Source organism: Falco peregrinus, chromosome 4 (assembly GCF_023634155.1).
Source record: "Falco peregrinus isolate bFalPer1 chromosome 4, bFalPer1.pri, whole genome shotgun sequence".
Classification (NCBI taxonomy): Eukaryota; Metazoa; Chordata; class Aves; order Falconiformes; family Falconidae; genus Falco; species Falco peregrinus.
In genome coordinates, this window is record NC_073724.1 from 14,702,130 (window position 1) to 14,728,045 (window position 25,916).

Sequence of the window (25,916 nt, forward strand, 5' to 3'; positions counted from 1 at the left end):
ACTGCACATTAATACAGTTGTGGAAAGTGGCACTGTAGAAATATCCTCTTTCATAACTACTTTCTGTAGATTTTTTTTCATCAGAATATAGATCATGGAATAGAAATTATTTTACCCTCTTCTGCTGCTGGAGGTACAGTTGTGAAACAAGGAATATCTGTAGTGCAGTGCTTTGAATTCTCACAACAGTTTTTTTTCTCTCAAAATACTTGTAACAAAAATACATTGCACCAGGTGCCCTGGTTTCATTTCTGTATGCTCTCTTCTCAGAGGTTTCATATAACTCAGAAATGGAAAGTCAAACTACACAGCATGCATTTGCTGCTGCTGAGCATATATATGTAGGGGTAGACTAATAAAAATACCACGTTTCTTCTCAATACAGTGTACATTTCCAATGCTGAGTAAATACTAAACACAATGGCTGAAAGATCCTGTTACTAAGGAAACGAACTCCCATGTTATCTTTAAATATATATACATACTCCTTTTGCTACTAAAAAAAAACTTCTCAAGATTTAGTGAACTGAATTCTTGATGAGATCTGTCTTATAAAAGGCTAAACGTGGTTGCCTCAGACTAGACTGTTGAGTTGACAATAAGAGTAAGAACAGAAGCTGATGGGAAGGATAATGATTTTCAAGTCACAGAGTTTTGGCCAACTTGCACAAAATAGGTGTTAGGACAAAACTTTTCTAAGGCCTGTGTATGCCATAAGTGCCTTCAGAGAATTAATATATGTAAATATTTGATAGTGCCTCCTTCTGAGACAGCTCTTTTTGCTTGCTATGTTAGGCAGACCAATGTATTTCTCTAGTATGGTAATTATTGTTACTAATGAGCCTAAACAAAGGAATGCCCAGCGGCATGGAGTATGGTGTGTAGTCTCTCATCTTGCTGTTCGTATTTATTTCTGTATACATATCCTTGAAGTTAGAACACAACATATACTATATAGCAAGCCAGTGTGCGTAACTCAGTGCTGCCCCAAAAGAGTGAAGAGTGCAGCTGAGGCATTACTTGCACGGCAGTTCTCACCCAGCTGTCTCAGCCACAACTGACTGTTTTTGCCATAAATATGTATTTTGGGGGCCACTCAGCTGTACTTTATACCTAGTGAAAAAAGAAGAGTTCCCTCAGTGGGAGTTTAGTGCTCATGCTTGTGCTGGTGCAGTGTCAGTTTAAGTCAGGTCTGAAAATTAACTCAGCAATACCACCCCAGCAGGAAGGGTGTCTGAAAGCCCAGAGCTTCATGGGCTGACCTAAGCCATCCTTGGAGGCAATCTTTGGTTTCACGGCATGATGCCTGGGGAGTACATATACTCAAGTGGACTGGACAAGTTTGCAGCTTCCTACAACTCACTATACTTTCAGTGAAGTACTACAGGTAATAATAAGGTCTATATTCAAGTTTGTAGGAATTACTTTTTTTTTTTTAAAAAAAATATGTTTAAATAACTCCAGCTTAAATATCCCAGCAACTTGGGACACTAAATTAAGTTGTCTCTGAACTGTGTTATTCAGCCCCACATATTCACTGGCAGTGAGTATCTCTGGAGAGCCCGTTATCGGCAGGTATAAAAGGGATCACAGAATAAGCTTGAGAAACAGTGAAAGGGCATTAGGTGAGCCTTCCTCTTCCAAGCGGAGTCTTAACCTTAGTCCATCTCTTACAGCTGTAAGTACTAAGGCGATTCACAAATACTTTTTCCATCCTTTCTGTTACATCTAAAATTTATTGTCCAGAACTGGGGAAATTCACCTGTAGGGCACAAAGACCTCTCAATGCTTCAATGCTTTTTTGTTGTTGTTGTTTGTGTTTTTTTTAAACCTGAGACGAGTGCCTGTCCCTTTTCTCAGATCATGTAATAAGGCTGGGAGGTCCTTATCCATGTCCCTCAGTTAACTTGCTCTTTCTCCATGGCTGGAGTCCAAGTACTTTCAGCTCTTTTCAGCATCTCAGAAGTGACACCATTCTGTTCCCATTTTTAGAAAATACCAGTGATACACTGAGTCTCAGAAAAATCCTTGCTCCTAAATAAGCTGTTCTGGAAGAAACTTCTTTTGTCTCATTTCCTTCCCAGCCTTTTCAGAGGTTTCCCTCGTGTGGTCGTAAAGGCGGTACTTGTAATTAGGGAAACTCTTCGTTCCCAGCACAATTGATACAGTCCTTTTGCCAATTATGCCCCAACAGGGATAATAGTATTTTATTATCCTTAAATCCAAAGGATAAATGCATTTTAACCAAAGTGCCCAAACCCAATGCTTAACTGCAATGTAAATGAGGTCTGTCCCATACAGTCGTTTTCCTGGCTTACCAGCAGATGCTGGAGGAACGCACCCTCCTCTTGGAGGCCTCTGTCCATCTGGAGTTCCCAAGCAGCCCTTAGGCTGTGCTTCTTCCTTTTCATCAACAATAAGCTCCTTGCTCTCAAAACCTCCAGGGAACGCGGATTACACACGCATGGAAATGGGATTTTTTGTAACAAGTGGCCAAATGTTCAGGCATCTTCTCTAAAGACATTTGTGCTTCTAGTGAAAAAAAAAAGAGCTTGATCCCAATAAGGAATCTATTTCTAAATTAATAATTTTTAAAAACCCTCAAGTCTGAGATACATTAAAATACAAGGTGACATTTGAATATGTACTGTGGGTCAGACTCTGGTGCTCTAGGGCACATTGAGTACTGTTTTACTTGCAAGTAGTTCCATTAATTTCAGTGACCCAGTTACAGAGTAAGACACCACCCAGCAAGAGAAAAGATGTTAAAAATCTGCCCGCAGTATTTGATGATAATTTGATTTCTGTACTGCCTCCCAGACCCAGTCACCCCATTCTGCTTTCACCACAGCACAGCATTTCTTTCATAGATGCTGACATCTCTAGATGGCTGTCAGCCTTTGTGGTGAAGAATATTAGAACAACATTGTAGCTGTGTCAATAAAGCAGATATACATCCATTCATGTGGAGGATATTTTTTCAGTGGCACTTGTGAAATTCCTTGGATTTTTTTTTCATTTAAGTTTGATATTCAGGTTTCTGTGACTATGGTAACTTCTGTGCATTTGCATATTGTAGGCTGTGCAGCCACAAAACTGCATTGGAGATAATTGATTTTCTCCCAGAAGTAATTTGGTGCTCTTCACTTCAGAGATCATCCTTTGGATTATCGACTACTTATTATTAGTCATTTGCAAAATTATTGCTGTGGCTATGAGGTTCACAGCCCTGTCAGACTTTCGGCTTTTTTTCCTCAGGGTTTGCTTCCTGACCAGGAGGGTTTTAATCCTCTTGTAAAAAAACAAAACAAAACAAAACAAAAAAAAAAAGCCAGCTAGCTCTGCTGGTACCTTCTCCCATAAGGCTGACATTTCAAATCAGTTCTTTATCAACACATGCTTCTTGCTTGCCTTTACGATAGCCTCAAAAAATGTTAGAAAGAGCTTGGTCAGTGATGATAACCTCTGCTGAGCACTGACCTATAGCAAGGAGAGAAGTGTCTCAGGATGACTACAGTATATTAGCAAATAAGTAGTTTGTGCTTGCACTTGACTATACTGTCACCCTTTTCAGTGTTTCACAGTTGGACTAACACTTTGTTTATAATTGCTCAACCCCATTTTTTTTCTGTTTCAAATGAATTTAGAACTTCAGCATAAAACCTTGCTCTAGGCTAAATGGTACATAAACTGCCTGCTGCAATTAATTGTATTATTTAGTCCAAAATTTTCAAAATTATCAAAACAGCTTTTGAAAATTCAGAGCGGTCTGAGTGTGTGAGTCTTTTTGGTTTGGGTTGTATGTTCTTTTAATGACAAAAGGAGAAATTCCTGTTTTAGAAAATGTTCACCAAATGTATTGATAGCTATTAAACTTAGGGCCAATCGTTGCTTATGTTGATTTTCAAAGCATTTAGGACTTCACAGAAGTGGTAATGATAACCTAAATATAAGGGCATGTTTGAGTTTTGGATACTGCTTTTCTCTGCACTCTATTTTCATAGCAAGAAAGTGGCATTTATCAGGCTCTACAGTGTTCAAACACTGCAGGTAGTATTAGGAGTGACTCAGTGCTTCCATTACCATCTGTGGTTCCCTGCTTGTGCCTTTGATGGTTTCTGGCTTGAAGTTTAGGTAATCACTGAGTAGGAAGGACCTGGGTTTAGTTCTGCTGTTGTATCTGAACTAGGCATAGGGGTGAAAATGATGAAACTGTTGCAGTAGCATCCATGGCAGTACCATGGTACCTTCCACATTATGTGTTCTTTTGGTTGTGAATCAAAGTCCATGAGCTTCCTGACGAGTTCATCACCCTGTGCCCTGTGGTAAAAAGAATGCAGAACTGGGACCCAAGAATGCATATAGTTATACTGATGTCCCAGTCATGGTTTCTGTAGTGCTGGAGAAAGACTGATGTGGAGGTGTGGTGTTTTGGGACAGAACGTGGGATAACAGTAAGGGTTGTGGCTACCAATAACATTTCTTTTGTGTAGCGTTCGTATACATACACATGCAGGTGCGTATTCACAAACCTCTCATTTTCCTCTGAACTGATAGGTTTCTCTTTATTAGGAGCCCTTGTCATCTGCCCGTGAGGGGCTCAGAAACATTCCTGTGCACTGGAGAAGGATCCTGAGTTTTGTTAGTCTCAGCCCGGCCCTGACAGACGAACCTCTCATCCCAGCCACAGATTTCTCAGTAGGGGCGATTCTGCAAACTTCTCTGTAAACTTGTTCCATTGCTTAACTTTTCCAATAGTTATAACATTTGCCTAATATTACATCTAAATTCCCCCTTGCTGCATCTTAAATCTATTACTTCTTGTTCTGTCCTTGTTCTCTAATGAGATTAATTGGCCTGCGTCCCCTTTGTAGCAGCCCTTTGCATATTTGTAGACAGTAATGCTTCCCCTCAGTCCTCTTTGCTCCAGACCGAGCAGGCCCTGCTCTCGTAACCTTTTCTCAGAGGTCTTATTTACTAACTCTTAAATCATTTTTGTTGCTCTCATCTGAACTCTCTCCAATTTCTCTGTCTGTTTTAAAACACGGTGCCCCCAAATGCGTGCCGCTCTCTGAGCGAGGCCTAGCCGATGCTAAGCAGAGCACAGTGATGATCTTGCTTGTTTAGCGTGAGGCATTTGCCTCCTGCTCAGGGACCCTTGCACAGGGGGCGAGGGATGGGTCTGGGGGAGGGGGGTGGCTGCCACCAACACACTGGTGACAGAAATACCAGGGTCCAAGGAGGAAGAGCAAAAATAAGTATCATTTTTTTGGTCACAACCAGTGAGTGGAGGATATATTTATCTTACTTCAGAAATGGTTATCAAGGCAAGGGGGTTTATTCTGGTTTTGTGCCCCACACCATTCCTGACGCTTGCTCGGGGGCTGGGAGCGGAAGGCGCCGGGGTGAGGCGGCTTTGCCAGGGTGGCCCGGCAGCACAGCCATGGCTTGGGCCCCGTGGCCCCGCAGCTGGTAGCTCACTGCCCGAGGTGGGTGGGCACTGTTTCTGAAGCTCCGAAACAGCAGCTAAGAGGTTATTTCCAAATCCTGTGCCAGCTCGCACCAGCGAGAGCTGAGGTGCTGGTACCCTCAGAACTGTGTGAACCCAGGGAGAATGTAGAGAAACACAGCAGGGTGTCACCCATAACAGCAGCCACCTCTGTCTTGTGTAGGAGCTTTTAGCAAAACTTGCGTCTCTTTACAATTTACACCCATGATACAGGGACAGCGACACCTTCCAAGGGGTGCCATGTGACGTACTTAAAATGTCTGACAGGCTTTGGAGCTGAATCCAGACCCTTCTCTTTCAAACATCCCCTGTGACTTTGCAAAGCTTGGAGTCAGCCCTGGAGACCCTCTGACTGGAAGCGCTGCTGAAGATGATTGCTTCTTTCAGAGAGCAAGACAATACTTGCTGACACACTGTTTTGCCTGCGAAGAATTAAAAACTCAGCAAATGAATTCTGCATAAATGTTCCAGTCTCAGACTTTGAGGGAGAATGCAAGCAGTAAAAATACAACTCCATCCCAGGCTCCATTTTCAGCAAAGGCACTGGGCCAGAGCTTCAGCTTTGCTGAGTCCACGTTTGTTAAAGCGGAGCGGGAAACTGGTTATGGCTTCCTAACTCCTGGCCTGGCTGCCAGCCCACAGCCAGGCTGGGGCAGCCATGGAGCTGCTCTGACATGTAGCATCGGCAGCATCTCCAAGGCCTTAGTCACAATGAATATGGATGGACAGTGGTATAAACCGGGCGCATCCCCTGTGCCCTTCTTTCTTTTCCTCATCTCTGCCTCCCCTGCTGACATGACCCTTGGAGCAAAGGTGGCAAAAAAGCAGCAGCACGCTCTGAGGGAAGATTTCGGTGCTGGCAATCAATCATGCATGCAGGTAGCACAGCTTCTCTCTTTTACCTCAGCACCTCTTAAGCAATGCAGACAGAGAATGTGCCCACAATTTACGAGGCTTGTGCTGAATGCAGCCAGCATCATTGACTGCTACGTTTTTCCAGATCGGTGCACCAGTATGCTGCTTAATAGACCTCTGGCATAATGTGCAAGAGTACCGAGCTCTATACCTTAGAGCTAAAAATGAGAAGACAGGAAGAGATGAACAGCATAGTTGTTTTTCATACTGCATGAAGTAAAATTACACAGGAAGTAAGTCACCTCCTGAAAAGACTAGACACAGAGGAGTTATCTTTCTCAGGTAAATTAAAAAGAATGATTAAATGCCAGATAGTTTAGAACATGTATGGCAAATACAGCACAAGTACTTTTCTTGCTAAGAAAGTGGCCATGTAAGTTACCAACTGACTTTAAAACAACAGAGAAAGTGGAGTTACAAAAATTGCTACTGCTAATTTACCTTCTGGCAGGGGTAGGAGAAGCCGGCTTTGGCTGGGCATATTACTTCATACGGTAGTAAAATACTGCAGCTTGTAAAGAGTGCCTGAACATGTGAGGACATGGTGTCTGGGTAGCTCCATGCTTGACTGATGGACTTGCATGGCCATCACAAAAGCTTCACGTATTGGGCAAAGAGCTGTGAAACCCAAACCCACCTGACTGCATAGTCTGCTCTCTTGGCTCTGTAAAGGTATGGGACACTGGATTCACATAGCTGACTGAAAGCAGAGACACTAGAGCAAGGTCTGCAAACCTGTTCTCAAATCTGCCATCTCTTTGGCATTTCTTGTTAGCCAGGGTCAATACACCTGCCAGAGGAAATCTTTTTCCCAGGATTTTCTCTTGCTGTCCCAACACTAACCGTGTACTGCCTCAATCACAGCAGGTAAGCTAGGCCACAATGGTCCCTCCAAAGCATTAGAGGGTTTTTACCACAGCCTACTTAGCAAGTATCTCTATATCAGATCTTGTACCCAAGGAAAGATTTTTTTTTTCACCTGTGTTCATCCCTTTCACTTCTCACCAGCTAGCACATTACTCATATTTAAAGGAAAAATATAATTCATTTTAAAGACCGTCCCACTCTGTATCAATTTTTTTCCATTCATCTCAGCAGATGCTGGCAAGTTGCAAACCTAAATACTAAGGGACAGTCCTATAGGGGACTCATCCCATCTCTAAGCTCCGTGATTCTGGAGTTTAGCAATTTTATCTTTTTGAAGATTTGCCTCCTCCAATAAATAAGTGCTATTGTAATTGTCTGGGGCTTAACTGGAACTGATCTGTACAAAACCTTCCCCCACAACCCTTTTTTCTTCATAAAAGGGAAAGAATAGCTGTATTACAGCAGAATAGAATTGTCTGCAGAGAGACCTGCATTACTGCACAGAGAGCAGTATCACTACCCCGCATGGGTATTGGATGCAATCAAACCTTAAGTTAGGACCTAACAGCTACAGACCTTTCAGCTCCCCAGTCAGTGGGAAGTTTGGGGGAATTTCTTCAGAGGCTCCTGCTCTGTCAAACTCCCAGCATGACCACAAATTCTCTGACTCAGTGGAATAGTAGTTAAAAATAAAGAAGGGTGCATGTGTGTGTGTGTGAACTCATCTCTCTAGTATCCTGGGCCAGAGAGAGAAGCAGAAAAGGTTTTATTATTCAGATCAGCAGCATATAAACTCAGTTCTTCCCTGCTTTTGTTTGGTTACTTCTCCAATTGCTGTCTCAGAGCAATAGGGGAAGAAGAACACCACAGACTAAAATTTTCTGTTTATATCAAAACATAATCGTGCCAACTTAGCCTCTTCCTCCCCCACCCTTATAAATGATGGGGGTAACTTCTACAGGATAGGATAGGAAGGGTTCAAACAGTTGTTGTTTTACCTTGTTCCTTTGAAACTTATACTTCCAGTTGCCTGTATCTACTTTGTTACTCAGCTCCTAACAATGTGATATATCTATAGGCTATCTATAACCTTTTTAAAAAAATAATCTTTAAAGGATGAGTGGGACAGGAAACCCCTGTATCTTTTAGAGACCAACCCTAAAAGCAGATTCCTTCTAAATCCAGCTATTCCAGTTAACAGGGCTTGGCACAGCCACTACGTCTACTATCCCAGACCTTAAAAGATAATTTATTACAGAACTTTGAATGTTTCCTGGCTCAATGCATTTTTTAATATACTGGATCATCTGCATCAGTGTCTCTGTTCACCTTATATTTCATGAGTAAGTAAATTGTGGAAGGTTAATCTTTTCTATAAAAAAATAGAACTTTATGTGGAAGTCAATATTGGCACAGTCTGTAGAAGAACTGTGTCTCAGGTGTCTGGGTGAATGTTTTGTCTGGCCTTCATTGCAATTCTTTTGGTTTTGCTCAACCTTTCTTCTTTCTTTTTTGCTAAAGCTAAAAAAAGAAATTTAATAAACTAACATTAGTATCAAATTCTTTAAATTGTCAAGTCATACTCTGGCTAGTTTTTGCCCCTGCATAGTGCTTTACATCGTGGTGAACATTTATGCTTACAGCACATCCCTTCGTGAGTGATTTATAGTGTTTAAAAGCTTAGATGATCTTGTGGGCTTCTTGGTTCCTTGGTGCTTAAGTGGACTCTTGGCTCTGTAGCAGCGATTCCAGATCTAGCAGGCAGCAGTGCTTGATTGCTACCATACTCATCCAAGGACATAACTAGCGGTATGAAAGATTTCTCCAAAGACTGATGCACACAATTAACTGAATTACTTCAACAGGGTGTAGGTAGAATAGATTTAAAGTGGAACCTGTTACTGTGCCAGTGGCTGGATGAGGATCCTGCTGTGCCAGTCGAGGGGGAAGAAAATCCTTCTCTGCCAGTTCTCAATGAAGAAGTTCTTGCTGTGACAGCAGATCTAGCTTGCACACTTGATTTAATGCCCTCAATTACCATATCTTTGTAATTATCATCCATGTCTGATAAGTCTTGTGGAAACTATCAAGTCTTGAGTAGAGGATCTAGGAGTCTTGTAAGAATATAATGTCTTGAATTGATCTTTCTGTTTAATGTTTCATCACTCTGCTACCGATTGATCATTCTTTGAATAAAATGATAGCATAGCTGTATGCCAACACTTGTGATTCATTTTCACTTAGCTAATCAAAATGTTGTTTCACAAGACCCTGATGATGTTCAGGATGCCTTTTAGAAAGTATTACCTTACTCCAGGCTGGCTGACTCAGATGGTCTATTTCTTATAACGTTACCAGACCAAACCCCATGATTTATGAGGCACGCTTTCTGCTAGCAAATAGTTCTTATGGGGCTGCAGAACTGTTTCATTGCAAAGTTTTTCAACTAGTGAGAAATCATTGTAATTTTTTTTTTTCAGTTGAAGGAACTGTAGCATATCAGTATATCCTTGATCAATAACTGCACATTTTCTCTTTTTACATGAAATTTAGGGATTAGCAGAAGATTTCTAGCCTGGTCTGTACAGATCAACCATTCATCATTAGCTAGCCAAGCCAAGCATCTGTTTTCACTCTGTCTCATGCTGAAACCATAATGCTGAGATTCAGACACTGACGTGTTTTTAGGAGGCTTCTTTTAGCAATGCGAACAAATTAAAAGAAAATGTTTCACTTCTTCTGTAGTCATGAACCATGTTCATGTTTGTAGCTGAACTGAATTTTGAAAACACATACCTATCAGCCATGTATGTGACTTGTACTTTTTTAACGAATACTAGTTGCTCTTTTTACTTATGTAATACTTTATAAACAGTGTAATGGAGTTTGATATGTGCTATAGCAATGAAGTGGTAAGTAAAGGTCACCTTTAGGAAGACCTAGGCACTGAGGTAGTATCATAGAATAATAGAATCATTTAGGTTGGAAAAGCATGCAGCAGTGAGTCAGGATACCCCAATGTAGTTACGAGACTGTAGTTCTCAGACTGCAATAGTAGGCAAATGTTTCATAGGTCTTAGGGACACAGGCAAATTTTACCCAGAAGGCCAAGCATTTTCCTACAGTTCCATGTCCAGTATAATTATGTTGTCAAGTTTTAGCTTTTTTTTTTTATATATATATATATTCCATGAGCCTCAGTAGCAGTAGTACCAGGAAATTGCACTGTAGCACTGAGCACTGTCTGCCTACAGCAATGACGAAGTTTGTGAAGGACACAGAAAGCACAGAGCCCCTGTTAACCTTCTGTGAATGCAGGTTTGTTTGTACACTCTGAGAAAGCAATCTTTTTTCCCCCTAGGTCTTTGCACAGTCTCGTATGTTTTCTTTTCTAAAGAGAGAATACAGCACTGTAGTCATTTTATAACTATCATCAGCTTCAAAAAGACTGTAGAAGCATCTGATAGGGCCAGAATTGTGATTCATGGTGTCAGCCACTGCCTTTCCTGTTCTTTTTTATGAAGTGAGTTAAACAGCCTCCCAAACGTTGACAGGTTGGATATAAGCCTGACTCAATAGCTGGTATGGTCAGTGGCTGGAATGGTCACTGGATGGTGTCCTGCAAAGTGATTGATAACCCATATTGGTTTTCATTTTGATTTGTTTTGTTTTTTCTTTTTAATTAGCAATGCCATTATTAACATCTGAGAAAACAAGCATTTCTCTAAGTCCAGTGATTCACCTGTATTTTCCAAAGTGTGATTATGAATATTCTCATTTAAAATGTTGTGCATATGTTTCGCAGACCAATATGTCAGACTTCTAACCATTTGTCTTTGCTTTCTACAGCATTGATGGTCCATTGAGTTAGTGATGCTTGTGCAATTCCGGATGAGAGCTCCCAGTGCTCACGTGGTATCATTTCTTCCTGATTAAGCAGAACAAGTGAGCACCTGATTGACTTTTACCATAAATGCTGACATTCTGCAGCCAAAGGGGAGAGGGAAAAAAATATCTTTGGTAGTGTTTAAAGCACACAGGCCATTTTCAGCAGGGATTTCCATTTCAAGAGATTTGTTAGTGTAGTCTTGGATTAGTGTATGCATCGAAAGCTTTACTTAGGAAGATTTTCGTCCTTTGAGGCACAGACATACCAAAGCTCTTTGTTGTTCCGAATCCATGATTATATGCTGAATAATGAATATTTTTAAAAGCCTTATGCAGCTACACTGTGACACCTCACTAGTTTCAGCCAATCTCACTCTCTTTTTTCTTTTTCTTTTTTTTTTTTTTTTTTTTTTTTTACAATTCCCAACATAAAACTTTTTGCAAAGACTTTTAGCAATTTAAAAGCTCTTCAGTACCAGGCAACTGAATTGCTGAGATGCTGATTAAAAAAAAAAAAAAAAAGTATCTTACACTGATTTTGTTTTAGAACAAGCTGACTAGCTGCAATTGAGGTTAATTGACCTTTATAATGGATACACAGGACAGTACTAAAGCTGTATACATAAACTGCAAGTTTATTTGAAAGCAAATTGTGTTAATTGACATTCATTGTGCATCTTTCTGTTGTTTATTGCTAGTTGCTCATGTGAATAGTTTGTTGATATTATAGATAGGACAAACATTTGTTTCAGATAAATAGGATTTTCAGTTGAATAGGTTTTAATTAAATGATCCCCTGTACTCAATTTTGAAACTGTGAAGTACTGTACAGTATGTAGCTAATCCTGTTATCTAGGATCTTATATTGTTGAAACACATCTCACACAAATTTGTTTATTTTTGGCAAATGTGTAAATTCTCTGCCAGTTGTGCAAGGTTTAGGTCTTTCTCCAGAGTAAAATATGAAATTATGGTGCTGCAGAGACTGAGTTTATGCAAGAATTGTAGGTGGTTGGTCTGTCTCACAGGACAAACCAGTGTCATACTAAACACACATTCATTGATATGCAAGAAGTATAAGTCACAGTATATACCACTTTTGGCACACATGGGTCCTTTTCTGCTAGACACTCCACCACTTTCCTTTCAGAGACCTCACTGTAGGGCCTGTCCTATATAGCCATAGGCATCACACTTTTCACAACATACAATATTTTTGATCCCTTAACTAAATTTTTACATATATCCACAAATCCAGTCCAAACCAGTCAATTTTCCCATTATTTTTTTTCCTCTGGTGAAGCTGACAAAGTCGCTGGTCATACAACCACTTCCACTCATGATGGCTTTCCCTTCACTCTGAAAACAAAATGAAAAAGCAACCCCTGCAAAGTCCCAGATGGAAGCCTTTTCTAGGTTACAAAGCACATTTTGCTTAACAAAACTAAAATGAGCAAAGATTGCTAATACATTTTTTCTAAAAATAAAGCAGAACTAAGAAGACAGGTAGATGTCCTGTAGGCATGTTCATAGCATTAATTGAGTGGAGCAGAACTATTAGTTACGCCAATAATCTTTTAGCTCCCTCTGATACTCCATCGCTGCCTTTAAATAGGCATGTAGCTAGACAGATAGGCAAGGAGGTGAAGTAAGTATTTACTGTATATTTTTACCACAAAGGTATTTAAAGAGAGATAACTGTCCTTCCACCAAGTTACATTTTATTTTAATATGTTGGTGTAAAGAATGGTGCTAGTCATTCACCTCTTATGTTAGAGAGGAGAACAAACTTAGAAGGCACAGTAGTTAGGTAATGTACAGAGATTTCTTTGAAAGCATGAAAGTTTTGCTGTATTCAGTTTTATCTAAAGCATATTTTCCCCACATGAGTGGCTTTCTCTTTCCATTTCTTTTACATTTGCACTCTGTAAAGTGTAAGGATATTGCCAACAGTATTTTAAGAAGTGATTTCCCTGGAGGATGTTTTTTTGATAGCCAGCAAGGGACTGCTTTCAAATATGATGGTGAACATTTTAGAGGGATTTGTGATACAACGTGCATTGCAGGCACAACGTACAAGTATCTTCTTTCTTTTCACAGAAAAGTTTCAGAAGTCTGGGGCCCTGGCTGAGCTAACCAGATCCACTGAGACGTGCACTGAGTACTGGGCATCCAAGCAAAGCAGGTCAGTGGTGTCCAGATGAAGGTGCTTCCAAAACTGAGAGAGCAGAAGCAGCAGAGGCTGGCTGTCATGACGGCAGAGTGTATACTACTGTATTCAAACTCCATCCCAAGTCACCAAGTAGCTCTTAAAGCTTGTATGCTAGTTTGCTCTCAAGGTAGCTGTGATTCACGCAGTTTGGCTCCTTCAGCAGAAAAAAAAACCACTTGAGAATGATTCAAGTTGAAGTCCTCCCATGTCCTCCCTTGACCATATGGACATGAATGGTAGCCAATGTCAAACAGTTTGTCCACAGTCTGTCAAAACTATCCTAACCCTCACACACCCTTGACCTGTCTCCATGTCCTAATGCTGAGTTGCACAACATGTCTATACCTTTGATATTCCACCCTAAACCCCCATGTACAGCACACAACAAGAGAGCCCTTCCATATGTGGAGGACACCCCTAGAAACCATGACTGAGGAGGAGGGACAAGTATTCTGGAAGACCTGGGTTGCACAGGGAAAGTAATAGGAGAGTAGTGAGGGTGCATCTAATCCTCGCTCACTGTGAGCATGGAGGAGCCATGGAGAATCAGACTTTGAAATCTGAGATCTCTGAATGTGGATAATTTGAGAAAGCCCAGAATTTGCCACAGCCTCACATCAGAGCACCACTGGGCAAGGGGACATTAATGTCGTTGGTTGGCATGTGGAGTGGGCCTTAGGAGGTGAGGACTTGTGGGCTCTGCCCAGGGAACACATCTATTGTGGGATGCTGGCCAGGTTTAAAATAAGCACCCCAGGTATGTGAACTGTTAAGAAACACCACTTGCCCTCCAGCCCTCTTGTCCCTTGTTTATATATGACCCCCCGGCACAGGCAGCTTTTCTGTGCTCTTGCTGTCAGCAGACAGATCTCATGCCTAGCAGACAGTGCTAGGCATGTCAGACCAAATTCTGCCTAGCCACAGAAGATGAAATGACCATCTCAGATCCCCTTAGCCTATCACGGGCCTCCTTCCACTTGTTTCCTCCTAGAGAATCCATATTTCCCAAGAAATTCGGGTTCGTTGCAATGACTGCTGTTTATCATGCATACCTGATGCAACTGCAGATTTAACAGCTGTGTTTCCCGGAATGTGTTACTAACCCCAAGTCCATTTTGCCATGTGCTTTTAGTGGCATTTCTTGTCTTTTCCTAGACAGGAGAAAATACAAGATTTGACATAACTTTTGTTGGTCTTCTGGTGAACAGAGAAGCCCTTATTTTATGGCCAGGTAAAATATAGGGCTTGACAGAGCTGCTGGCTGGTTGTCAGCCTGCAGCAAGGTTGCTAGTTAGTGCCAGCCCACAGGCCAGCCCTCAGGACATCAGAGGCAGATAAGGAGCTTCAGGGTAATGTGTTCATGAGGTAAGAAAGACAAACACTGCCATATTATAGCCTCTTTGACATTCTCCCCTGAGTTGTAGGGAAAAACCTTGTCACCTACCAGGAACCAAAGATCAGGGATGCAAGTGAACACCTCATGCAGGAAATCCTAGACCAAGAGAAGACATTCACACCATCCTATGTAACACATTCCTGGAACTGACCGAAGAGCATCATCGCACAAAGCAGTAGTACATGTACACAGCCAGCAGACTGAGTCAGAGCATGATACAAATAACCTCTTCAGTGGATAATGTAATCCAAAACCTCATCTTTGAGCTGTGAAAAAGAGGCAGAGGGTTTGCCATCTGTCATGGTTTAACCCCAGCCTTTAACCCCAGCCAGCAACTAAGTACCATGCAGCTGCTTGCTTGCTCCCTGCCTCTACCCCCAATGGGATGGGGAAAAAATCGGAAAAAGGTAGAACCCATGGGTTGAGATAAGAGGAGCTTAATAACGGAAATAGAGTAAAATAATAATAATAACAACAGCAACAATAGTAATGATGATGATGATGATGATGACGACAACAATAAGGGAGATAACAAAAACAAAGAGAGGAACAAAACCCAAGAAAAACAAGTGATGCACAATAGAATTGCTTACCACCAGCTGACCAATGCCCAGCCAGTCCCTGAGCAGCAATCAGCCGCCCGGCCAACTCCCCTCAGTTTATATACTGAGCATGACATTCTGTGCTATGGAATATCCCTTTGGCTAGTTCAGGTCAGCTGTCCTGGCTCTGCTCTATCTTGGCTTCTCATGTACCTCCTCACTGACAGAGCATGGGAAAATGAGAAGTCCTTGACTTAGGGTAAGCACTACATAGCAACACTAAAACACAAGTGTGTTATCAGCATTATTCTCATGCTAAATCCAAAACATAGCACTGTACCAGCTTCTAGGAAGAAAACTAACTCTATCCCAGTCAAAACAAGGAAACTATGCTGTTACTAGACATGATGGAACTACTTCCCTCTGACATGCAGGAAGGAAGTCTGAGCCATCTTAAAGATCTTTTCCAACCTATGTGATTCTACAATTCTACGCTATGATCTATGATGACATATGACTCAGTTGCAAAACAGCCATCGAGGCTGTCCTAGGACAGACAACAATGTGACCCAGGGCACTGAAAGAGTCTATGACATGTCTTCCTTTAACTGTTGACACCACTGATTTGTGTACATACGTGTGTATCAGTGGGCAGAAAGAATACTGATCTTGAGTTGATGGAACAGCAAATTTCCAGGGAAGGGGTAGGTTGTACTCATCCTGTGAACCTAGTGACATCTAGAAATGAACATGTCTGGTTCATAGCACCTGAGGTATCCTTTTTTTCTTTCAATATTGTCTTGTGCTGTCTGCACCAACCTTCTTTTCCAATGGCTCCACCGGTGTGATGCAGATCCCCTGACAATGCCAGAAATTATTTTACTTGCCACTACCCAGGAGCAAGCACTATGGTATAAAGGTCCCTTTTATATCATAGCTAGTCAGCTGGGGGCTTCCTCACATCACAGGAGACACTGGCCACTCAGTGGTAGGACTGGTGAAGTATGGGACAGATAACTGAGTGGTAAGGTGGGTGGAAAATTGGCTGGACTTTTGGGCTCAGAGAGTTGTGCAAGTGCTGCAGAGTCCAGCTGGCAGCCAGTAATTAGTTGAGTCCCTCAGAGATCAGTCTTCTCTAGAATTTCCACAGATATGCCCACGTTCTGCCTTATGCTTCATGTGCTCATTCACACCTCAGCAAAATGAATGCAAACCCCTCCTTGTTGCTTGCCTCTACACTGATGAATTTATGCCCACTGACTTTCAGAAGTTTTGTTACAAATCCTGGAGAGCAGGATGATGACTGCCAGGATCTGCAGGCTAGTCCACATGGATTGCAGGGCTGCAGTCTGGCACTCTGCTACCCTCTTTGACAGTAGAGCAGCCCTCCTTTAACGCCATGCCAGCTGTGAACGGCAGTCAAAGGCAGCTGAGCATGAGGCAACACTGCTAAAGCGGTGTTAATTTTGATCAGGGATGGCTCTTCCCTGGTGATGAAGGCGCCCGCCACCACCTGATTATTTCTGTGGGTCACTGTCCTGGTTTCAAACTGGGATGGACTTAATTACGTTCTTACGAGCTAGTGCAGTGCTGTGTTTGGGCTTTGATGTGAGACCTTTCAGTTCCTCAGGCCTTGCTAGCGAAAAGGCTGGAGGGGCACAAGGAATTGGGAGGGGACGCTGCCAGGGCAGCTGACCCGAACTGGCCAAAGAGGCATTCCGTACCATGGGCCATCATGCCTGGTATGTCAGCCGGGGGGGTTGGCCAGGGCGGGCAGGTCATTGCCCGGGGACTGGCTGGGCATCGGTCGGTGGGCGGTGAGCAGCTGCATTGTGCACCGCGTGTTCCTTTCTTCCTTTCCCTCTGGATGTTCTTCTTTCCCTTCCCCTTTTCATTATAACTGATTTGTCATAATTGTTATTGTTGTTCTTTCCTTTTTATTCTGTTTCAATTATTAAATCGTTCTTATCTCAACCCTCGAGTTTTACGTTCCTTTGCAGCTCTCCTCCCCGTCCCTCTGGGTGAGGGGGAAGTGAGCAAGCAGCTGCACGGTACTTTTATTACCAGCCGGGGTTAAACCACGACAGTCCTCTGAGTCTTTCTGAGTTAGAAGCTTTCTGCTGCAGGCAGGCAGCAACACACGTGCCAGCAGCCAGCCCTGCGCTGCAGCCCTGGGGGAAAGTCTGCTGCACCTGCACCACAGCCCTCTGCGGCAGGGAAATCCCCACTGGCTGAAGGCTAGAAGGGCTAGCCTCGCTGGCTTCACCTCTACTGATTGGTTTTGCAGCTTTTTGTATGCTTTGTAACTCCAGGGAACAGTGGACTTTTGGTTATGTCCAAGTAAGAGACTTACAAAACTTATAGTCCACCTTAATCATAACGGAAGGTTAATAAAAATGAAAAGGGATCTGACACCACTGAGAAAGTGGCAGAGAAACAAAACCTCCGCTGTTTGCTTCTCTTCTCTGTCTCTGGGACAGTTTAAAAATTCCTCAAAAGTAGCTGAGATCTCCACCAGACTTTCTCCAACAGCTCCTAGAATTATCTTTTATTCAGTTAGCCCAGCACCAAAGCCAGTCGGAGAACTGTTCGTGCTATTACAGTCTAATCCTTGATCAGTGGGATTAACGAGACCACTGAGAGACAAAAGAAGCCTGCGTGTGCTTCTTTTAGGAAATAAGCATTTTTTTTCCTTTGTGGTACAAAATTTCCTCATTTTTTTCTCAGAATAGCTCGAGGGAACGGAAGTTTCTCAGCTTGAGATCTAATCTGCTCTGCCTTCACAGGAAGTTACAAATGCCTTGAACAAGCTTTCAGTCAACACGTTTTTCTAAATAAGAAACCCTTTGGACAGAGCCTTACTGCTTAAGGGTCAGGAATGGTTAAACCACAGCTCATGCCCATAGTTCCCATCTAGTTAACCTCACACCTTTATGCTCTTACCATTAGCCCAAGATACGCAGGGTCTGATTCCTGTAAAATCATAGCAGCCGTTGGGCATTTTGCGCTGTTGAAAGCCTTGCCTGTCCCACTGTAACTGGTTAGGGAGGCCTGTTTTCATTTGCAGACTTATGCAAATAAACATTGCTCAGAGTATTTGTGTCACGGTACGTCTCTGGTCTCTGCGGTTGTTAGTCCTCGACCCAGCTAACTTAGCTGTTTCTCGGCAGTTATAATCATGTTAAACTCACCTCAACATATTTTTACAGCTTCAGCAATTTTACAGGTGTCTAGATAGAAGCAACTTGAAGACTAAGCGTCTCTTGCTGCGAAAGCCAAAAGATAAGCCCCGTTTTGAGAAATTCAGGCTGACTTTAGTCATTCTCTAGAATGAAGAGGTGATTGAAGCCAATCCAAATACATTATTTTAGGAGTTATTAAAGTAATATTAAGTAAAGTCAGTACTGCATGTCATGGCACGCTACTATATCTAAAAAACCATCTCTCATGTACTTCATCCCATCAAGGGATTCTGCATCCCCACTATGCCTGGCAGTATGGGGTCATTGATGCTCAAGGATGATGATTGTTGCCAGCATAAAAAGTAAGTTACAACCAGAAACAAATCTTAGCATCTCCCATTCCTATTTATTTTTCTAAAGAGAGTTTATTTACTCCAAATCTTTGAAATCTAGTTCATGCCATTTTCTAAAATGGACATTTTTATACTATAGCCTTCAAAACAGGTTTGTGTATTAAAAGTCAGACAGCAGTAGCCATTTGAGGGGTCATGAAAACTACAGAAAGTATTTCAATTGGGAAAAAAAAAGAAAAAAGGAGAAAAGCTTTGCACTTGTTTATAGCTTCTTCAGGAATACTATTTTTGGCATGGAATTTTCCATGTTTCATCTCTTCTGAAGGTGATTTTTTTCTAAGCTGTCATCAAAATGTGGAAACTTTAACATAAATGCAAAATGCCTGGAATTATGAAAATTGTGTGACTAATTAGTGAGCAAAAAGTTTCACTATTGATTTGATACAGATTATTATGCATAATAATAATAAAGGTAAAATATAAATAAAGCACTGATAAAAATGCTCAGTGGAAGTTGCCATTTACTGTGCTAGTCTTGGAAGACAGCAGGTTTTGAAATGTAATGACCGCATTAAAAATCAAGTAGTTTTTAAAGGGCTCAAACACATGATTCTGTTTATTATTGAAAGAAGTACTCTAAAAGAAGACAGGCAGTTAAAATGTGTATTCCAGTGCAAAATGTACTGGGAAATACAATAAAATCTCATATGAAAGACAATAGTGCACTATAACCATATTAGCTTCCAAATTTTGTATACAAACAAGTACTTTATTAACAAACTTCACACCACTCACAAAAGGCAAGAGCTTCACAAAAAATTATCATAAAAACATAGCATAGATATTGATTTTTTTTTGCTCCAAGCTTGCATTCTCTGTATAATGCTTGAGAAGAATGAGAACACAAGTGAAAATAACAATAAAGAAATTGCCAGTGCATAAGCCATTCACTTGGCTATGTTCTTTAAAAGATAATGAACGCAGAGAGCTCGATTCATATTTACACTGCAGTTTTTTCGTACCTTCAGGATAAAGTGTACAAGATGATAGTCTACTTTAGAGCTTGTCTTGGAGAAGAACAGTGTGAAACAGCTTTAATATTAATGAGAATTAGCTTGATACTTTTTAAAGTAGGATGTGAATGTATCCACCTTTTTATTATGTTGATATATCAAAGAAAACACATTCTGTACAAATATTAGTAAAACACATCTGAAAATAGAGACAGTGTAGTTAATCTGCATCATTTTAAAATAAATTTATACAATATTTACATTTTGGATGGTTCCAGAAATTAACACATCCAGATTGTGTACCACTACTTAAACCAATTCTCTGTTATTATAGAAAATGCATTTGCTGTACAAATATTTATAAATATGTAAGTATAAACCTTTTCACTGAAATGTCTGTGGATTCATTGAAAAGAAAAGCATGAGATATTCTTATTATCAGCTAACATTTAGCTATCAAGTGTCCACATATTAAACAGTCTAAAGCGTCAGACATCAGACAGAAGTAGATTTTCAGTGTTGAGAATATTTTGTGTTCTGCTTCTGTGCTATCATACCAGCAATACTGATTGTCTTTTCTGAAAATCTGCAGAAAAGCAGCAGGGCTGAGTCAGTTTGACTCAGTGATTGTTATTGACTGCACCATGTCAGACAGGGTTTCTGGGTCTACTTCTTCTTTACCGTTATCTGAATTTTCTGATGAGATGTAACAGCCAGAATCTCTTGGGCAGTCATTTAACTGTGATTTGTCAAAGCCATGGTGAGGGCTTAGGCTTCGTGTCTCCTGACCACCCTCAATTTTCTGCTGCTGTTCAACTAGAAAGAATAGAAAAAGAAGGGAAAACATGTCAAAATAAATATCCTGGGAAAGAGTTTGAGATAGAAGCGTGACTGTTCTTGAAGAACTGTAGAAACAGAGCTGGTAATATACACACGACTAGATCAATATCTTTTGTCTATCAGAAACAGAAACATCAGTATCAAAGAACTAAAACTACAATTACACGAGTATAACAACATCTAAGTTGATGTTGAGGTTGGCTTTGATCCTGCAGTGTGCTGCTCAGAGATGAATGCTGGAGCCTCTGGCATCGTTCTTTAGACAGAGGTGCTTCAGGCTGTCCACGGGTGCAACAGTTACCATGAGTGGTCACCATGCCCACAGTGGAGATGGCAGCTCTTCCCCTCCCACATTCATGTATTTCAGAGCCTGCTCATGCAATTAATCGTGTAGCCTACTGTGCCTTGTTTATAACACACTGCATTGTAGATGATGTGTCTTTTGAACGTAACCCCCACCGGTTTACCTACTCTGTGCACTCTGTAGTGAGATAGAATGCGCTGGTCTTCACAAGCACTCAGCAAAAAGATGTGGTAATTGGGTTTTTTAACAGACTGGGCTTTTCAGTGGCTGATGGAAACTTCCTAAGCTTAGCTTGATATCCAAAAGGTTATTTTCCAAAACAGAAAGACCTCAGAGAAAGCTAAGATGCCTAACTCCTGCGTATGATTTTTGAATACTGTTCCAAATTAGAAGCAAATTATCTTGCGAATGATTGTCCTTGTTTAGCTGCTGTATGACTAATCTGTTCAAACTCAAAAATTTGCAACTCCATGAGAGTATCAGCAGACCTCTCAAAAAAAGCTCAACAAGCTGATGCCTTGCAGACAGGCTATACCTGTATATCATACATCTAATATACCTTGTGGCTAAAGTTCATGTTTGTATTTTCTGACTGTGGAATACATGGTTTGCTCACAGTAAATTTATTGAGAAAACAAGCTATAAAGCCTTTCCCTTTCTTACATTTTTTGTTATGTCATTCCTGTAACTGTATTTTTACTTCAGACTGTGGCTTGCGTTCCAAAAAAAAGTACAAGGAGCAATTCTCACAGGAAACAAATAATTTTACCCCAGATTTTAGCCCTTCAGAGAAATTGTACCTTTTGGCTTTTGCAAAGTAAGTTCCCTTTTTTCACTGGACTTGTTACTCCATGTTTAAATACTTAGCTTTAGATCTTTAGTCAGATTTAAGCTGTCTCAATTCAAGTCCAGGCAGAATGGAAGTCCTAATACATGAAGGATTTTATCCTTTGTCAAAATCTAAAGCTAGATTTTAGCTCCCAGAATTATAAAATTTCTAGAAGAAAAATTCACTTTGACATTTGTTTCAGTTGTTGGAAATTATAAGATTTGGTAAGATGGGAAAGATTTTACATTTGGATCCATATATTTTTTTAGACCTTGTGTTGTATCACAAAGAATAAATTAGAAATTAAAAGTTGAAATGTTTCACTCTGAAAATACTGAAATAGAACAGCAGGAGAGTCAGTACCTTTCTTCATTGCATGATATTTCAACCAACTTATTTCACAAAGCATTTTGACGTACTGAGAAACATTTTTAGATCTTGATGGAAGTCTTGCAGATTTGTTTGGACTGATTAATTATCTTTAATATTTTTCTAACTTTCAATTGCCTAATTAAGTGAATAAACTAATTTGATTTTTCGGGAAAAGAATCCAAAGTCTCAGCTTAGTCATTCTTGCATTAAACCTGAGGTTATACACATAACCTGATGTATTTTTTTTTTAAAAAAAATGACTTTAAATACTTTCCAAAGAATAGAAGTCTCACCTTGTTCCCAAAGAAATTAATGGTTAATTGCACTTGGGTGAAAGAGTACACCTTTCATCAGATTTAATTGATATCTGTAACTGTTTGATCTCCTCGCTTTACAGAACACAGTTTGTCATGTCAAATGTTATCTCTCTTTGCAGGGAAAATATTTGATCATGTAAGGTCCAATTGATTTCTGATTTAAATCAGGAAGGAATTACAAAAGGCATTACACCAGTGAAGGTATTCCTGCTGCTGTTAGTAGCAACAGAAGTAGCCCAGCACAAATAACAGCAGATGCCCCAGTAAAGCCTTGTCTAAACTGTGTCATGAGCATCTCGCACCCGTCCCAGGCCTTGGTCACTGGAGGCTGGCAGGGCTCAGCCGGTGACCGGGTGAAGTCCCCCTGCGCAGCTGCGGACAGGGCTCCCCTGCCCTGTAATCCCCTCATCAGCCTAATGCTGCTTGCTGGTACTTTTACAGCTGCTCTAGCATCATCTGCTGCCCTGGAAAGCAGTGACCTAAAAAGTGTTAATCCTGTTTACATTTTCAAGGTCAAAGAGGAACCTCCATCCATTTTGTTTTACAATGGAAAGAAGACCAAGTAACTAGTGGATTAACAAGAAAATGCTGTTTCAGTCAGTATACTAGTGCCCTGTAACTAGTTATGATAAACTGAGTAGTTCATATGTGAAAAACAGATCCTGAATTCTTTTGTAGTGATTTCTTTCCCTTGTTTGTTTCAGGAAAAAAGAGACAGACAAGTCTGGAACTGAGATTTTTTTTAAAAAAATCTCATTAGGTCAGCTAGCAGAATAAGAAATTTCTATTTCAAAAACATACCGAAATTTAAAACCTCTGTCTCTTCCCATAACACTGGAAGAATTTTTTACATGAAAACCAAAAATCTTCAGGTATTTGAGGCAGTAAAAATATTATATTTTCTGGGTTTTGTTTTGAGCAGAAAAAGTTTAAGAACACCCTGCTCATATGTAAGATTAAAAGACTGAAACCAAATTCTGACAGTTTTTTTTTTCTCTTTAAAGTAGCCTTAAATATTATGCAGCAACTGCTAAACCACTTGAGCAGGATACTGAGCGTTATAAATATATATATGATGCAACTATATCTGTTGCTTCATGAGAAAAGAAACTACGCTTTTTTTTTTTTTCTTTTTTTTTTTCTTTTTTTTTTTTCTTTTTTTTTTTTTTTTTTTTTAGCTTTTGGCTCTTACATTCAATTTTACTTATTTCCTTCCTCTAACATATACATGTTCAAGTTCCAAATTAGTAAAGGTAAGTTTGCTGTCTTAATCTTTCGGACATCAGAAGAAAGATACAATTCACAGGAAACAGGAATTGATAAAATTAAACTGCTGTTAGATGTTGTAGAGTCATCAGAAATAACGATCTTATCATTTTGCTACAGTAAAGCAGTTCCATATAAGATAAATAGCTTTCAGTCACTGTTGTCTGATATGGCCAGAAGAGTCCACGATACGCATCATTTTGACACAAATATTCTAATACTGCTTTAGACGGTAGGATTATACTCAGACTGCTGAAAAAAAAGTGAGGCCTTTAGCCTTGGTAATAGCTGTGTGATGCATACTTATTTTCCTCACTGTTTAGATCTTTGAAATGAATATTTGTTATTCAATGGCATAGATGTGCATGACACATGCAGGGATAGATCTTTTTTTTTACCTTCACCAGCTTTTCCCCCTTTTTTAATGAGTTTAAAGTCCTGATTAAGAAAGCACTTTAAGCTCAGATTTAAGGCAATTCAGCTCAAGACTGTACAGAGGTCACACATCACTCCTATGTTGTTATGTTGGTTTAAACCAGATGACTGGCAGGAGGCTTGGATTTTGTCTTGGAAGAAAAAAGAAGTCACCCAGCAGCCAGCCATACTTCATGGGTGTGCCCTCTGAGAGTTTGCCTTCATGAGTTTTTCCCAGAAAGAAAACCAGGCTAGGAGCGTGATGCTTTGGCCTGAGCCACTTGCATGCCTTCCTGGAAGGTGCAGTGGTGACGTACTGAGCAGCACCACACAATAACTGAACAGAACAAAGTGCGTCTTTCTGGCTGAGGTTAGACCTCCTAGGTACATATCAAGGCCTTCTACCAGCCTGTAGTGCCTGTACTAGTTAGACCGCCTAAATTTAAACATGAAATGAAAACTCACAAAGCATCAAACTCAGAAAGGATGGTTTTGAAGCATTAAATGGTGATGCTTCTTGAAAAGGAAGCAGAGAAACCTGAAGCGGTTCTGTACACCCATGCAATACTTTGGGGTCTCAAAGGAGTAAACCTTTTGTGGGTATTTACAGACAAGCAGCTTAAAAAATTGTGCTCACTGAAGTCAGTGACATAGCTTTTCTGGGAGGGACACTGAACTGATGTGAGAGTCTATGGTGAAAACAGGAATAAAAAGCTTCTGTTTTCTCTAAAATCTGGAAGCAAACATCTGCCTGAAAAAGGGTGAAAAATACTAATACTCATGCAAGGATGAACTTCCTTGGGAAATCTGGAAATACTATGTCCAGGTCAATGAGTTGTACCACAGTACAGAGGGGGAGATTGTCTTGGAACACTATTTGACCTTGACATTTCATTGTAAAATCCCACGTTCTTGAAGGGACTGCCCAGTGTAAAATGATGCTGGGTCCTCACATAAGGAATGCAACTGAGAACTGAAAGTCGTGTCCTCAGCTATCTACTATCTTGCTGTCCAAGTACAACAAATAAGGAACAAACCATATCTGGTACTGGCAGTGGGATTTCTGGCACTTAAATATGAAAAGTGAGCTAAGGAAGTGGATTTGGGGAAATAAGCATACAAAATTATTCCCCAAATTGCACATATGCACCTTGTTTTTTCTATAAAATGAACTGTATGCACATATCCAATGAGTCTAATTCTTCTTTAACTCAGAATAGCTTCAGACTAATATAACCTGCTGGACTTCAGGAGTGAACCTCTTGACTTACATCATCTAAGTGAGAAGAGAATTAAGGCTATACACACAAAACCGCGTGTCCTAGGAAACAGTCAAGAAAAAAGTTCCAAACTTCTTTTATTACTTTATTCATTAACCATCCAGCAACTGCTTCGCTTTAAAAATAGCATCCTGCAAAAGCACAGACATCCATCTCCTGTCTAGAAGCCATCTGGGAGAAGAATGGAAAGCTATTAAGAAATACTTTATGAAAAGGACCTTTTTTTTTTCCTCTCCAGCCATGAATTCATGGAAACCAATCATTTTGTCCAAAATATATAGGTCTAATCAACTTATAAAAAATTTTAAAAGAGATCTGGGAAGAGGGGGGGGGATGTTGTGAGGAGCTTACAAGACCTTGCAGTTCTAGGATAGCTGTGCAACATGAAGTATTTGAAGATGGTGAATTTGGGCCTGG

At 40.6% G+C, this 25,916-nt stretch overlaps 1 protein-coding gene and 1 long non-coding RNA gene across 5 annotated transcripts in view; one reads left to right on the forward strand and one right to left on the reverse strand.

Annotated features, from left to right (window-relative positions):
- Positions 1–641: 641 nt before the first annotated feature.
- Positions 642–11,236, forward strand: LOC129784333 (uncharacterized). The gene is made up of 3 exons (XR_008746921.1): positions 642–1,387; positions 4,573–4,698; positions 11,141–11,236. It is a non-coding gene; the product is annotated as an uncharacterized LOC129784333 (long non-coding RNA).
- Positions 11,237–19,447: 8,211 nt separating this feature from the next.
- Positions 19,448–25,916, reverse strand: part of SAMSN1 (SAM domain, SH3 domain and nuclear localization signals 1) — a 98,464-nt gene continuing 91,995 nt past the window's right edge. For all 4 annotated transcript variants that reach the window (XM_027790349.2, XM_055801753.1, XM_005229787.3 and 1 more), the window contains one exon: positions 19,448–20,693. In XM_027790349.2, coding sequence (XP_027646150.2) covers positions 20,488–20,693 — 206 coding nt within the window. In that variant the 3' untranslated portion in view covers positions 19,448–20,487. The remainder of the gene's footprint in view (positions 20,694–25,916) is intronic.